The following is a 15,429-nucleotide window of genomic DNA, read 5'->3' as shown; positions in this document are numbered from 1 at the left end:
GATTCTTGGATGCCTAAATTAAGCATCTCGTTGGCCACACGAATTGTCTATTGTTTCGTGGTCTGAACCGCGATCTAGATCTTCGGTTCGGGCGGCGCGTCGACGCGATCTGGATCTTCGGGTTCAGACATCACTCGGAGAGTCGGGATAAGGCGCGCGACGCCAACCGGCACGTGATGTGATGCATTGCTCAGTTCCAAGTCGCGTGCACGCGCGATCTACGACCATACTGTAGAGTATATCTGCTGCTACTTTCTCCGTCTCATGTTTGTCCAAATATGAATGTATTTATGCTTACAAAACGTTTAGATACATGTAGTATTTTGACACCTAATATGAGACGGAGCGAGTATTCAGCGCCAAGGCCCGTGCGTAAGGGTGCAACATGGTGACCCTGCTTAGTTCAAACAAATGAACTAGTTTTTTAAAAAGTTCTGTTATTTAAAAAAAAAATTAGATGAAAGTCATTTTATTGCTCGGTTCCCTCTCAAAAACGAGAGGAAACCCCATTTGTGACAGTTAAGCTCTGGTTATAAAACCAAATTCAACGGTAACAGCAAGCTGCTACCAGAAGTCCCAGCACGGCAACACAGGCCGGATAACCAAAAATTACATCAAAACAGACTCTTGTCATGCTCTTCGAACACTTTTGCATTCACTTGGTTTTAAATTTTCAGTTCATTTGGTTGACAAAGGGTCACAAAGTTGCGGATCTACCCGTTGGCCGAGCCATTTCGATCAGCGCGACCATTGACATTGTTACGTTTGATTGGGACTTGGGGCACGGTCTTTGTGGATGCATCGCTGGAGAGATAAGGGTTTGATTGATTGGATGGATGGATCATAGGAGACTTTTATGGAGATGAGGAATGGAAATACAAAGGCCACAAATTCACACGCGGCTCGCATGGATGACGGGTCTTAAGTTTCGAACCGCGACCACTGTCCAAAAGAAAAAAAATGCGGCGTGGCAACATCTCTATTTGGGGGGAGTGGACGTGGTCAAGCTCATTAATGCGCACGCCCGTTGGAGCCAAGCAGAACGGGCCGCTAATTTGAACGGGATGGCAAGTTGTACTGATCCAAATACCCCTTGCTTCCTTCTGGGGCAGTACAACTTGGGGAAAACGGGACGTTCTGAAAGGAAAACGCAAGGGGAGATGTCACACGGCCCGCGAGCCGAGAGCTCATTGAATTACCAGCAACGAGAAGAAGGCAAAAGACGGGGGACGTCTAGTACGTCAGTACTCATTGAATGACCAGCTGACTCGTGGGCCAACGAGTCACGCCTTAGCTACGGGGCAGCGGGTCCAGTGGAACAACGAGTTTTACTTCCGGCCGGAGGACGAGCATGTGAACAACGTAGCAGCTGGACGTGGTCCCCGCCGCCTGACATCCGGACGGTCAAAAATGCCTCGGTTGGCGTTGGATTCCCGGGATAATAAATGAAAAGAAAATCTGGGAAAAAAGGTTAGCGGGAAAAAAAATATAATCTGGGTAGAAAAGCGTTCGCAGGCAGCAATAAAGCCTGTGTGCTCTGTGCTGCTGTCGTCTGCCAGCTCTAAGAATTTCTGCAGCATCTGCTGCTAGTCCTCTCCGCTCCGCTGGTGTGCTGCTGAGCGCCGCTTCTCTCCCCGGAACTCCGCCCGGCCTTCTCCCGTCGCCGTTGGTAAGCCGCGACGTAAAGCCTCTCCCTCCTCCGTCTCGCTTCGTTTACTTGCTTTGTTTATCGCTTTCTTCTTCGTCTTCGAGGCCATCGCGCTCGCACAGTCGCACCACCTGGGGCTGCCTGGAGCGCGCTCTCTCTGCTCGCCAGGTTTGCCGCCACCGTGCGTCGACCTTTTTGTTTTTGTTTTTTCGGCGCACGAACGGCTCTCCGGAAGGAATCTGGGCTAGCTAGGTGGTGGGTCGATGTGGATTTGCGAGCGACCGTGTCCTTGTCTCGTGTGGAGATTTGGTCTAGTTTAGTAGTAGTAGATGCATGGTGGCGGTTGTTCCCGTCCGTTCTACTGTTTCTATGGCCGGTCGCCTCATGCCGTCCATGGCTTGGGGGCCTCGGGCGCTTATGGAGCAGTGTGCATGGAGAGCGACCCGCTCACCCATAACCTCTGATTTGAATGCGTATATGCTTATTAGTATGGTTTACTTACGGCGGCTAGCGCGAGGTCTCCCCAGGCCAGTCGATCCGCGTCTCCCGGATCGGAAATCGGTTGACCGGCGGCCGGCCTTCGCTTCGCCGCCCACGAGACCAACTCGTCGTATATTTTTTTCCTGCAATTTTTTCGGGTTGAGATTCTTTCTTCTATTACTGTATTGTTTGTGCCGGTAGTTCAGTACTCTGGCTAGTTAACTTGGCACTGACGCTCGTGTGGCCTTTCTTCCCCTAGTTTAAATCCGGCAGTTTGAAGTTTGAACTCCGGTGGTTAAGCCTTCCCATTCCTTGGCCCTCTGGCCCTTGAACCCGGCGGAGCACAGCAAGAGTTGGCGTGTCACAGGCGCCGTCGGATGAGAATTATTTTTTTTGTAATTAGGTGCCGTGTCGTCTTTCGGCCGGAGAGCTGGAATTTCGTCGCTGCCGCGGGCCGGAGAAAAAGGCCGGTGGGATGGGCCTCTCGCTCGGGTAGGGTACCCCGAAACGTGGCTGCGTGCGGAGCATGGACTGCGCCCGTGCGTTGATGTGTGCCCGGCCAGAGTGGTCACTCAGACAGCATTAACGGGAATAAACAATTTAGTTAGCTTAAATGATCTCTTCCACAGCGACGTCTCATCTGATTTAGATGCCCTCAATCTCTCTCTCGTGGCCGTGGTGACAGATGTGGAGGCGGAGACCGTTCCTTGGCTCCCATTTCCATTCCTTGTTCCTATTTCCGTTCCTTTTTATTTATTTATTTAATCTTAGTAATCGTATTAGCCGTCGTCGTCGTCGCAGCTAGCCAAGCGCGTGAGGTCCACTCCTGCAGTCGTGCTAATTAAAGCCATGCTGATTTCTTTCGCATTCTTTTTGTTGCCTTGCGATTCTCGTGTCGGCGCAGCGCCACTTCCAGAGTACTCACCGAGTCACCGGTCTATAAGAGGAATCGGGGTTTCCTTTCCTGTGCTCACCCCAGCCACCCTTCTGCTCCATTCTCAGGGTAGCAACTGTTAAAGAGCTTGAGGGGAAACAACCTCTCTGTTTCATCTGCGTCCGTGCGCATGCGGATTGCTAGTTCCAGCTTTTGAGGTATTATTACCGTGTAGTCTCTGAGCTTTTAGCTACGTTGTTCTCCTGTGGAATTTTCAAAAGTTGTGACTGTTATGTTCTGATGTTGCTCCGTTTCCTGTTTTATTCTCCCGCTGACTGATTCTGGTGAGTTTGGGGATTCATATTGAATGAAAGTGAGAAAAAACTTCCCTGGTTATGAGATATGTTGCCTTGTATCTTACTTCTTTATGATGGCTACAGTCAACAAAAGAGCTTGACTACCCTAATGTTTAGACTTTACGTGTGTACTCAAACTTGATTATTTCACTACAATAAGCCCACGCACAATTGAGTTTTGCTTGTCGGATAAGCTTCATCGAATGTGTACTAACGTGGTTTTAGCATCCTTTTTATGCAGGTCTATATATAGTCAGCGGTGATTGATACTACAGAGGTGCCAATATGGGGACTTTGCAGAAGACCACCTTTGTTCTCCTCATGTTCTGCTTGGCGGTGTTGGGAGGAGCGGACACTCCCAAGTACAAGGATCCAAAGCAGCCTCTGGCTGTTCGCATCAAGGATCTGCTCAGTAAGATGACTCTCGCTGAAAAGATAGGCCAGATGACGCAAATTGAGAGGGAAAATGCCACTGCTGATGCTATATCCAAATACTTCATAGGTAAATCATATTTCACTCATGCTAAGCAAGTTCAAATGCTGAAGTGACTGCAGAGTTTGGGTTTGACACTGGTCTGCCGCGATGCAGGTAGTGTACTGAGTGGTGGAGGCAGTGTGCCTTCTCCTCAAGCGTCTGCTGAGGATTGGGTTAAAATGGTGAATGAAATGCAAAAAGGCGCTCTTTCTACCCGCCTAGGTATTCCAATGATCTATGGTATTGATGCTGTGCATGGTCACAATAATGTCTACAAAGCTACTATCTTCCCACATAATGTTGGGCTGGGAGCTACCTGGTAATTTATTTATTTTACTTTTCTTCTATCCTGTAATACTGATGCTTATGTTACTTTGTCTCCCCAAGCTGTGACTATTTCGCCCAAAACAACTACCTGTGTAACTGTGTTGCATCTGTTGCCGTCTTCTAGGGACCCTATGCTGGTACAGAGGATAGGAGAAGCAACTGCTCTTGAAGTTAGAGCTACAGGAATTCCTTATGTGTTTGCTCCATGTATTGCGGTAATAGATGATACCTCTTGCATGGTTGACGCTTCAGTGTGAATAGCCTTCTTATCGTTCTCGGGAACTCATTTGTTGTTTACATGATATTGCTCAGGTTTGTAGAGACCCAAGATGGGGACGCTGCTATGAAAGCTATAGTGAAGACCCAAAGGCTGTCCAGTCAATGACCACACTTATCTCTGGTTTGCAAGGCGAAGCTCCATCAGGTTTTGCGGGAAGACCATATGTTGGTGGAAGGTAGTGTACATCAAACAAATATATAGATGCTGAATTGCATTTTCTGCTATTTATAGTCTTATAGCCTGACACATAAACGGGAAGGTAATGTTACGTTATGAGCTGGAAGTAACTTTGGCCTGCCTCTCATACCCTGCAGTAAGAAAGTTGCTGCATGCGCAAAGCACTATGTTGGTGACGGTGGTACATTTATGGGGATCAATGAGAACAATACAATCATCGACAAACGTGGGCTAATGACTATCCACATGCCTGCTTATTATAACTCTATCATCAGAGGTGTCTCTACTGTTATGGTCTCGTACTCTAGTTGGAATGGACAGAAAATGCACGCCAACCATTTCCTGATCACTGATTTTCTCAAGAACAAGCTCAAATTTAGGGTCAGTTGCTCATTGACAAGGATGAAGATCGTTCCCCCTATTTCGTTTTTTCTGGTATATTAAGCGATACTGATTGCATGATTTCTTGGGATTTTGTGCAAACAGGGCTTTGTGATTTCAGACTGGCAAGGCATCGATCGGATTACTACCCCTCCGAAACTAAACTATTCATATTCCATTGAGGCTGGAGTTGGTGCCGGTATTGACATGGTAATATTTGTAAATTACATACCCCTAATTTATTCCTTCAATTTTCAGCAAAGCAAAGTCTAGTGAAACTTTGGGTACTCATAAAGCTCATATAGCATGATAACGGCTTTCCTTATACTGGTCATGATGCATCCTTTCTACAACTAATACAAATTTGATGTTGTCTTCATTTCTGATCATGCTCCAAAATATGCTATTTTGCAGATCATGGTTCCTTTTGCCTACACAGAATTCATTGATGATCTGACATCCCAAGTTAAGAACAACATTATCCCCATGAGCAGAATTGATGATGCTGTCTATAGGATCCTTCGGGTCAAGTTCACTATGGGTCTATTTGAGAACCCTTATGCCGATCCAAGCCTCGCTGGTGAACTCGGCAAGCAAGTTAGTTCTGAACACCATATTTTCTTTCCCTCACACTTCATTAAAGTCCTATAATCCTTACTGATCAATTCCCATCTCTGTTGGTAGGAACACCGAGAATTAGCTCGTGAAGCTGTCAGGAAATCCTTGGTGTTGCTGAAAAATGGGAAATCTGCCTCCACTCCGTTGTTGCCTCTCCCGAAGAAGGCCGGTAAGATCCTCGTCGCTGGAAGCCACGCTGACAACTTGGGCAACCAGTGTGGAGGATGGACAATCACATGGCAAGGAGTGACCGGCAACGACAAAACTGCCGGTAAATTGCATCTCTTGCTTCGTAGCGACGGCATTGGCAATCATCGGAACAAATACTCACAGAATCATGTGATGAAACGCAGGCACGACGATCCTTTCGGCGATCAAGTCCACCGTCGACCCCAGCACGGAGGTGGTCTTCTCGGAGAACCCCGACAGCAGCGCCGTGGACAGCGGCAAGTACGACTACGCCATCGTGGTGGTCGGCGAGCCCCCCTACGCTGAGACGTTCGGCGACAACCTGAACCTGACAATCCCGGCGCCTGGCCCTTCGGTGATCCAGACCGTCTGCAAGAGCGTCAAGTGCGTGGTGGTGCTCATCTCCGGCAGGCCGCTGGTAGTGGAGCCCTACATCGGCGCCATCGACGCGTTCGTGGCCGCGTGGCTGCCCGGCACAGAGGGCCAGGGCGTTGCCGACGTGCTGTTCGGCGACTACGGGTTCACCGGGAAGCTGGCGAGGACGTGGTTCAAATCAGTGGACCAGCTGCCGATGAACGTCGGCGACAAGAAATACGACCCCCTGTTCCCCTTCGGGTTTGGGCTCACGACGGAGGCTAAGAAATGAGTCGGATGAGAAGGGAATCTCATCGCCATGGGATGGATATCGATTGGGCTGTCTGTGAGATATGTGAGATGATTGTGGTCGATTTGTTAGCAATAAAAGAGTTCCATTCTTGCCTTCTTGGGGATGTTAGCAGTGTGGGTTGTGCAATAAATTCAGGCGCTTTACATTCTTTTTGACACCCACAAAAGCATCTTATCAACATGTTTGGGTGCCCTGGTTTTCTCTTCCCCCTGTTCTTACCAAAAAAAGTTGGCACAAGAAGAAGAAAGTACTTCCAAAAATAAAACCAGAAGAAATCACCCGAATCCGAGTCCCGCGCCCAAAGAGCCTCGCTGACTACTCTGGCTGCAAATAGCCGGCGCCGTCGGTCTCCCCGCTCCTTGACAAAACCTCCTTCCCGTCGCTGGTCCACAAAAGACAACCGCGCACTTGTCACGCCCAACTTCCAAGTCTCAACTGACCTCGCTACTCCCTCCTTATGCAGGGATGGTGCGTCGTTCAGGCCGGTCAAACTACCGGAGGCGTTCAGCTCCATGGTGGCGTACGATTTCATCCTTTGCGAGGTCGTTGCCACTTGCCGAGGTGTCTGTCCATGGAGCTCTTTATGGACATCGTCCCAACGGCCAGGCTTGGTGACGCTTGCTTCCACCCATCTTCTGGTAAGGTGATGTTCATCTTGATTGCGCTCTAGGTGTTCGATGAAATGACATATGATGCTTTTGTGCTTCACGACCTCATACCGCATTCAGACTGAACCGTTTCGCTGTCCAAATAAGTGGAGGGCAAATGAATTTGTCGTTTAGGTATGAGCTCTCCTACTTAGTACTACCTCCTAAGGCCTTATTTGCCACTGGTGTTTTTTTAGTGATTCTAGGGTATTATCCTCTCCAAATTGAAAAACACTAATAACCCCAAATGGTTGTTTGGTAGGGAGGGATTTAGGGGATTATCCCTAGTTCCCCCCACAAATCACCTCATTTTTGTATCAATTAAAAACACTTATCATACTATAATGTTTTTAGGAAGGGTTTTTTAAAAGTATTGGGTGAACACTCAATCCCCTCAAATACCAATACACTTGTGACTAAAAAATACACTATTGCCAAACAAGGCCTAAGAGGTAAGAGGCATATTTAGCCTTATAAAGGGCTAAATATAAAGTTTGTTTGGCCTTATAAAGTTCCATGTATAGCAAGTGTGAGAAACAAACATTCCAACAAAATACTGTAATTAGTGTCTCTGTCTCCTATACCAGGAATTTCATGCACGCCACTTTCCTTTTCTTGCCACATCCATGCATGTACTCTTCACCGACAACGATAAACTACATTTTTCACACAATTCAACTTCGAAAAAATGGTGACAAAGTCAATACGAATTTCCAAAAAAAAATCATGTGGAACATACTGAAATTGCATGGAACGAAATGACCACATGAGGCACTAAAAAGTTACTAGTACAACAAAAATGACGACAGAATAGGTAAAAGGGACGCTAAACAAAAAATCACTTCTAAAACAAAATCTGATATTTTCAGCATTGTTTTTATTTTGTATATCTCCTCAGGAGAAAAACGTTGGTTCAAATAGATTAATTAAAAGAATTTATCTTTAGTCCTAAAATTTATCTCAAGTCCTACCTTCATTTTTCCTAATACTGTTACATATGGATAGCTTTAAAAAAATATTGTTACATGTGGATAGTTTTCTCCCTGTCAGGGTTAGAAATATTTATTCAGGAAAACTAATCAATTTAGTTCTCTTACCAAGAATAGAAATTGAATTATTTCTTAGGGTACTTATCAAATTATCAGTATCGTCACAAAAAAGAAAAAGTCGAGTTCATCGATTCTCTTGTGGAGGTGGAGACTGTTATTGGTATCCTGATAAAAGAATTAAGTAGTCGCCATCACAGGCCTGACGTTCACTGCTGGTAATAGAGCACCTGATTTCTTTTCTCGGCCGTTCCTTCACCATCTTTCTGATGCAGTCATGCTCTACATTATCTCCCAGCTCACATGAAGTAGAGGAATGGAGGGAATGTACCGTATAGAAGAAACAAACAGCTCGCAAACCCAGACCTAGTGGAAAATAGTGCATGAGGATGGCAGATGGGTCCACTAGATGAGTAAAGTGTAAGAGATGGGGGAGAGGATGTCACATGTGTGACAGAGGAGGGAGGAGAGAGAAGAGATGAGGTGGAAGATGAGGAATGGCTGTAGAAACTACTTGTTGAAGATGCTCACAGTGGGAAAATGCTCTCAGTAGCCTATAAAGCGAGCTTCAGGGAGAAGATTTGGCTCTCTGCAGTCACATACCATTTTTCTCTCAAGCCAAGGTTTTGCTTTCTCGCATTTGCCTCCGCACGCAAGTATATTGCTCGCCCTCCTTTTTGAGTATATTTTGTAAGGTATGCATGCATGCTTTATTGCGGTATACTATCTAAGCTTCTGCTGATTTTTCTTTCCCTGTCAAATTGCTGAAACTGTGTCACCTGTTGAATTCTGTTTATGCTGTCTTATCCAAAAATTCTGTTTATGCTTCTTTTCGGTGAATCAGGGTCAGGTTGCTTGCTGTTTGCCTATAATCATGCTGGTTTCCAGCAACTTGATGTGTTTTAGACAATGAATTTGGGAAAACTCCACCCGGTTTTAGGGGTGTTAAAAATGGATTTTCTCAAACCGTGCAAAAGCAGCTACTAGTATCGTGCAAGAGAACAATACAGATATATATGCACATGGCATGTCCTGCCACTACCATTTCTTAACTGCTGGCTCTGTTTTTGGATTGCACTACCTGGTTTAAGTAATATGTTCCCTTGCAACTGTTTTACTTCTTTATTTTTTTTGAGGATGTGTTTTACTTCTTTATTTTTTTTGATGACCACGCTACTGGAGTCTTTGACTGGTCCGATGTTTGGTTTCTCCAAACGAAGAGCCTCACATTAGAATAGCACATAATTGATTTCCCATTGTTCGTGTAAACTTGGTTGAATGTTTATTCACATGGTTGGCATTCTTTACTTAGGTCTATATAGCAATCTGTCCTGATCAGCACCACCCACGGTGTCAAGATGGGGAGTTTGCACAAGATCAAGTTTGTTCTCCTCTTGCTCTGCTTGGGGGTGTCTGGGAGAGCGGAGTATCTCAAGTACAAGGATCCAAAGCAGCCTGTCGCTGTTCGCATCAAGGATCTGCTTGGCCGCATGACTCTCGCAGAAAAGATAGGCCAGATGACTCAAATTGAGAGGGAAAATGCCACAGCGGAGGCGATATCCAAGTACTTCATAGGTGCCTCATATTTTACTCATGCTAAATAACTTGATATGGTGAAGGGCTGCAGAGTTTGTGTGTAACATTGTATGGTGCAGGTAGTGTACTGAGCGGAGGAGGTAGCGTGCCTGCTCCTCAAGCATCTGCTGAGGCTTGGGCTTCAATGGTGAATGAAATGCAAAAGGGTGCACTTTCTACCCGCCTAGGTATTCCGATGATCTACGGTATTGATGCTGTGCATGGTCAGAATAATGTCTACAAAGCTACAATCTTTCCCCACAATGTTGGACTTGGAGCTACAAGGTAGAAACTGTTTTTACTTTTGATATGATAATTAAATCTCATGTCATCCTATGTTACATTAGATCGACAAGCTCTGAATCTTCAAGGAAAAAACACAAACTTTGATGCATACAGTGGCTGCGATGCACATGTCCTATTTTTATGGTTTGCTCTCTTCTAGGGACCCTATGCTGGTAAAGCGTATAGGCGAAGCAACTGCTCTTGAAGTTAGAGCTACTGGAATTTCTTATGTCTTTGCTCCGTGTATTGCGGTAACAGATAACACCTCTTGCCTGTTGAATGCTTTAGTCTGGACTTCTGATTACAATTGTGTTTCTTGTTGTCCTTCGGAACTCATTTATGTACTTGACATGATATTGCCCAGGTTTGTAGAGACCCAAGATGGGGACGCTGCTATGAAAGCTATAGCGAGGACCCAAAGGTTGTCCAGTCAATGACCACACTTATCTCTGGCTTGCAAGGCGATGCTCCGTCAGGTTACGCGGGAAGACCATACGTTGGTGGAAGGTAATACACCTATTTCAAATAGATATAGTACTAGCTGAATACATTAAACAGATATTGTATCTGCATTTTCTTCCCTGTGTCTTCTAGAAGTATAGAAGTGAAAATTGTGTTTCATTACAAGATGGAACTAACTCTGATGTCACTCTTGTACCGTGAAGTAAGAAGGTTGCTGCATGCGCAAAGCACTATGTCGGTGATGGTGGAACATATATGGGAATCAACGGAAACAATACAATCATTGATACTCATGGGCTGATGAGCATCCATATGCCGGCTTATTACAACTCTATCATCAGAGGTGTCTCCACCGTCATGGTCTCCTACTCTAGTTGGAACGGAGACAAAATGCACGCAAACCATTTTCTAATCACTGATTTTCTCAAGAACAAGCTCAAATTTAGGGTCAGTTGTTCACTATAAACGCAGACGATTTGTATTTTTGTGAGTAATCTTTAGGTATATTAAGAGATACTAATGTCGTTAATTTCCTTGATTTTTTTACAAACAGGGTTTTGTTATTACAGACTGGCAAGGCATCGATCAGATCACTTCTCCTCCGCACTTGAACTATTCTTATTCAGTTGAGGCTGGAGTTGGTGCTGGTATCGACATGGTATGATATATAATTAAATTTATTTTCTTTTAATGGCTGTGAGCTCACAATCAAGGTATGAAGCAGTGTTAGCAGACTGAGGTGAAAAGGGATGATCAATGAAATCCTGAAAAAATAACTACATAACTAAATACTCGAGTCCATTTTGTGGTTGTAAACTTTCATAGGAGAAATATGAATTTTGCACCGTGGAAAAATATATAAATTCAGTGCTCTAAAAAAGTACTAACATTTTGAGCTCTAAATTTTTTCTTTTCTACACATAGTACAAAATTCATCACTTTTCCATGAAAATTTACAGGCATACGAAGCCTCATACAATTACATGTTTGTTTTTTTCAGAATTTTGACATTGAGAATAGTCTATATTTTCACTCAGGAGCAGGTGCACCTTTTTCCGATCAATAATGGCTGCCTTTTCCTGATCATGCTCTGAAACGTGCCATTTGCAGATCATGGTTCCTTTTGCCTACACAGAGTTCATTGATGATCTGACATCCCAAGTTACGAACAACATTATCCCCATGAGCAGAATCGATGATGCTGTCTTTAGGATTCTCCGGGTCAAGTTCACTATGGGTCTATTTGAGAACCCTTTTGCCGACCCAAGCCTCGCCAATGAACTCGGAAAGCAAGTCAGTTCTCTGAGCTACTCATTTCTTTTCTCTTGCATGTAGATTATAGTACTCCCTCCGTCCAACAAAGGATGTCTCAAGTTTGACTAAATTTGAATGCATCTATACACTAGGTCATGTCTAGATACATCCAAATTTTGACAAATTTGAGACATCTTTTGTTGGACAGAGGGAGCAGAATATTTACTGATGGATTCCATCTGCTGGTAGGAACACCGCGAACTTGCTCGGGAAGCTGTCAGGAAATCCTTGGTGTTGCTGAAAAACGGAAAATCTTCCTACACTCCGTTGCTGCCTCTCCCAAAAAAGGCCGGTAAGATCCTTGTCGCTGGTAGCCACGCCAACAACTTGGGCAACCAATGTGGAGGATGGACGATCACATGGCAAGGAGAGCCTGGCAATAACAACACTGCAGGTATATCTCTCTTGTTTCCTTGGCAACGGCACCCGTCAGTTCAAGCAAAGTATTCATTGTTATCATGTCATGAAACTCAGGCACGACGATCCTTTCCGCGATCATGTCGACGGTCGATCCCAGCACGCAGGTGGTCTACTCGGAGAACCCGGACAGCAGCGCCGTGGAAGGAGGCAAGTACGACTACGCGATCGTGGTGGTCGGTGAGCCACCCTACGCCGAGACGGCAGGGGACAACCTGAACCTGACAATTCCGGAGCCCGGGCCGGCCGTGATTCAGACGGTCTGCAAGAGCGTCAAGTGCGTGGTAGTCCTCATCTCAGGCAGGCCGCTCGTGGTGGAGCCATACATGGACGCCATGGACGCGCTCGTCGCGGCGTGGCTGCCCGGCACGGAGGGCCAGGGCGTGGCCGACGCGCTCTTCGGCGACTACGGATTCACCGGGAAGCTGCCGAGGACGTGGTTCAGGTCGGTGGAACAGCTTCCGATGAACGTCGGCGACGAGCACTACGACCCGCTGTTCCCGTTCGGGTTTGGGCTCGCCACGGAGGCCAGACAATGAGATCCGATGCTTAGGTGTGGGGGGGAGTGAGCGATGAGATGATGCACATTCCGACATGCGTTTGTGTTGGATTTGTTGGCATCGGCTAAAACGAGTGGTGCGTTCCTGAGTTTGTTCATGTTATTGTGGTCTGTGAAATAATAAAATCATCGTTCTCTTGGGTTATGTTCTCTTTTACATCCTTCTCTCAACGCGTGCTAGCGTGCGTTTGCTCATGTTTGGGTGGCCAATTCAGAGGAAAAGACAGAGGCAGCGGCAAATGGATGTTTCGGGCTTTTCCTTTTATTGACAAACATCGTTTCAGAGCAAAGGCGCAGGGCGGAATCTCACAAACGGGCCCAAGTGACCGTAGGCGCGTGATAGCAGCAGCGGCACGATTCTGGCTGGCCCGCAAAAGGCCCAAAAATAGAGGTATTCCTCGTTACGTTTTACCGGTGCTGCTCCCCTGTCTGTCACGGTCACCAGGATTCTCGGGTGACGGTCAGGATCACGATAACGCCGGCGCGTCAGCTACCCCACGTACGGCGGGCAATATTTAATCTTTCACTTACTTTTATCTTTGTTGGATCATTATTTGCCGTTTACGTACATGAAAAGGGGAAGAAAAGGATATGTGTCCATGTTTGAAAATGACAGAAACCGTCACCATCCTACCGGAAAGGTTTGGTTACCAACGTATATAAATCTCTGGCCCTGATTTAGATGGAAGTAGCGCAGCGCTGCTCCGGTCGACATGACGGGAAAAGGCGATCGATCCGTCGAAGCTCTGTGTATCATGATGCTGATCGATATCGATATCCATGATGCTGAGCACGAGGGTGTCATGGAGGAATGGAGGAGTGCATCCTAAGATTTCTGAAGTCACAAGTAGCGTGGAGCCTCAACAAAAACCAGTTCCACGTGAGAACATAAGTATAGTCTGTCCCTGTGAATACATTTTTCAGAAAAAAATTTATTTTTACATGTGACAAGTACCTGGAGTATTTTTAGTTGTTGTTGGGGCAATTACGTCTATCATGGAAGCCAACTTGCTTACATTTCCTGCACATTCTAGGTACTTTGTTTTTTGTCCAGCACTATTTTTTTTCCCTCGACTGGCAGTGAGCATACGCCTTGTAAAACTCCTCGACTGCTTCCAAATTGTCAAATGTCATGCCTACGACCGGCTTTAATTTGTCATCACATCCTGGTATACACAATGAACCCTAAAAATTACAACACCCATTAGTCATACAAGTTTGCAATAATTAGAGATATTTGCGATAAGGGTACTCACACAAACTGGACCATTGGAAGCTCCTTTTTTTGGCGTACCGAAGCTGTCCAAATTGATCAAGGGGAGATTTATTTCTCCATCATGGCCTACTTCCTCATTGAAATCAGCGGTTTGTAAAAAACAAATCACAACCAACCTAATATAAACAACCATGGCAGTGATCAATTTGAATAGAAGAAGAAAAGCAACCATCAACCAATTCCAATAAGGCTAATTACCTGTGTACTGCTACTAGGAGGCAGGTGCAAATTTGTGATCAAAGGTAAGCTCCCGCACGTTGCCGGCGGAGCTCCAGCTGCGCTGCTGCACATGCCGAGGGCTCCCGCCGGTGGCCTGCAGACGGCAGGGAACTACGAACGGAGAGCGCAGGCTGCTGGACATGACAGATGGAGGACGTGGGAGAGGGCTCAGCGCCGTCGAGGCAGTCAGAGAGGGATGGAAGACGGCTAGCGGAGGGGCGGCGCCGACGCACGGAGGACGACGATCCATGGTCGATCGACCGATCGGTATTCTAATCAGAACGACGTTTCGTTGCCAGGATGGTTATGTGCACGGGAGAAATATTCAGGGGTTTTCCACAAAAGTATGTTTAAGTGGCATGAGGGACTCCCACCTCCGATCCGAACCGTACATTTTTGATCTAACGGCTCACGACGGGAGTTTTCAGGTTTTCACTTAACCGGAGTTTTCACCGGATACGTCGCCTTGTTATACTCCGTGCTTCTCAGGTTGTAGAGACAACAGCGCTGCTAGTTCCGTGGCCATGGCCTATTCGCTATGACGTGCTTATTTTTTGGATCTGTTCTGCAAAAAGTTGTGGAAAGATTGTTAGTGTACTATGTTTGGTAAATTACGTTGCCCAACAATTGTCCTCCCACATCACAACTCATACATTTCCTTACACAGGAGACACTGTAATCACTTGAGAATTATCCAGACACAAAGGGCATCTACAGTGATGATTAGATGGCTCTTAGTTAAATAATTGTTGACGTGGAAGAATAGAAATAAGTGAGAGAATAAAACCGACTCTTCGTAAAGAGTAAGATTCCTAAACAAGAGTTAGCTAAGAGTAATCTAGAGTTGATCCCAGTTAATTTTAAACACAATCACATTTTTCAAAATGAGACACAAAACTTTGCCTCATTTCATTAATTAAGAAATTTTATAGACATTAAAAGTAAACGAGACGGTGCAACCAAAGGGTACTCTCCTGGTAGGATATTCATATCGTCGAAGGCTTTCGTTTCCATCAGGTGCCAATTGACAGACTCTGACTTGATTTTAGCGATAATGGTGGTGGCATGGTATGTGGCCACATTTCTAAACACTGCAGCGCTTCGCTCGTCTCTCAAATTACAAGGGCAAGAAGTGAGAGATGGTGGCTTTTCCATGG

At 45.8% G+C, this 15,429-nt stretch overlaps 2 protein-coding genes across 4 annotated transcripts; both read left to right on the top strand.

Annotated features, from left to right (window-relative positions):
* The first annotated feature begins 3,057 nt into the window (after nucleotides 1-3,057).
* LOC100822901 (beta-glucosidase BoGH3B) lies at nucleotides 3,058-6,621 on the top strand. The gene is made up of 10 exons (XM_003559515.4): nucleotides 3,058-3,220; nucleotides 3,600-3,860; nucleotides 3,948-4,152; nucleotides 4,285-4,375; nucleotides 4,473-4,615; nucleotides 4,755-4,998; nucleotides 5,104-5,208; nucleotides 5,413-5,595; nucleotides 5,683-5,887; nucleotides 5,970-6,621. The coding sequence occupies exons 2-10, from the start codon at nucleotides 3,644-3,646 to the stop codon at nucleotides 6,449-6,451; spliced, it is 1,875 nt and encodes a 624-aa protein (XP_003559563.1). The 5' UTR covers nucleotides 3,058-3,220; nucleotides 3,600-3,643; the 3' UTR covers nucleotides 6,452-6,621.
* Nucleotides 6,622-6,792: 171 nt separating this feature from the next.
* LOC100846247 (beta-glucosidase BoGH3B) lies at nucleotides 6,793-12,933 on the top strand. Of its 3 annotated transcripts, none has more exons than XM_014896708.2 (11): nucleotides 6,793-7,110; nucleotides 8,464-8,788; nucleotides 9,478-9,740; nucleotides 9,821-10,025; nucleotides 10,186-10,276; nucleotides 10,390-10,532; nucleotides 10,691-10,934; nucleotides 11,041-11,145; nucleotides 11,598-11,780; nucleotides 11,991-12,195; nucleotides 12,276-12,933. In XM_014896708.2, the coding sequence occupies exons 3-11, from the start codon at nucleotides 9,524-9,526 to the stop codon at nucleotides 12,755-12,757; spliced, it is 1,875 nt and encodes a 624-aa protein (XP_014752194.1). In that variant the 5' UTR covers nucleotides 6,793-7,110; nucleotides 8,464-8,788; nucleotides 9,478-9,523; the 3' UTR covers nucleotides 12,758-12,933. The 3 variants fall into 3 exon arrangements, with proteins under 3 accessions (XP_014752194.1, XP_003559555.1, XP_024310811.1); XM_003559507.4 differs by having other exon boundaries at nucleotides 8,464-8,860; XM_024455043.1 differs by lacking the exon at nucleotides 12,276-12,933 and having other exon boundaries at nucleotides 8,464-8,860; nucleotides 11,950-12,092.
* Nucleotides 12,934-15,429: the final 2,496 nt, after the last annotated feature.

This window comes from Brachypodium distachyon, chromosome 1, assembly GCF_000005505.3.
Source record: "Brachypodium distachyon strain Bd21 chromosome 1, Brachypodium_distachyon_v3.0, whole genome shotgun sequence".
NCBI lineage: Eukaryota > Viridiplantae > Streptophyta > Magnoliopsida > Poales > Poaceae > Brachypodium > Brachypodium distachyon.
Note: the sequence above shows the minus strand (reverse complement) of the source record. Positions and strands in the feature narration are given on the sequence as shown.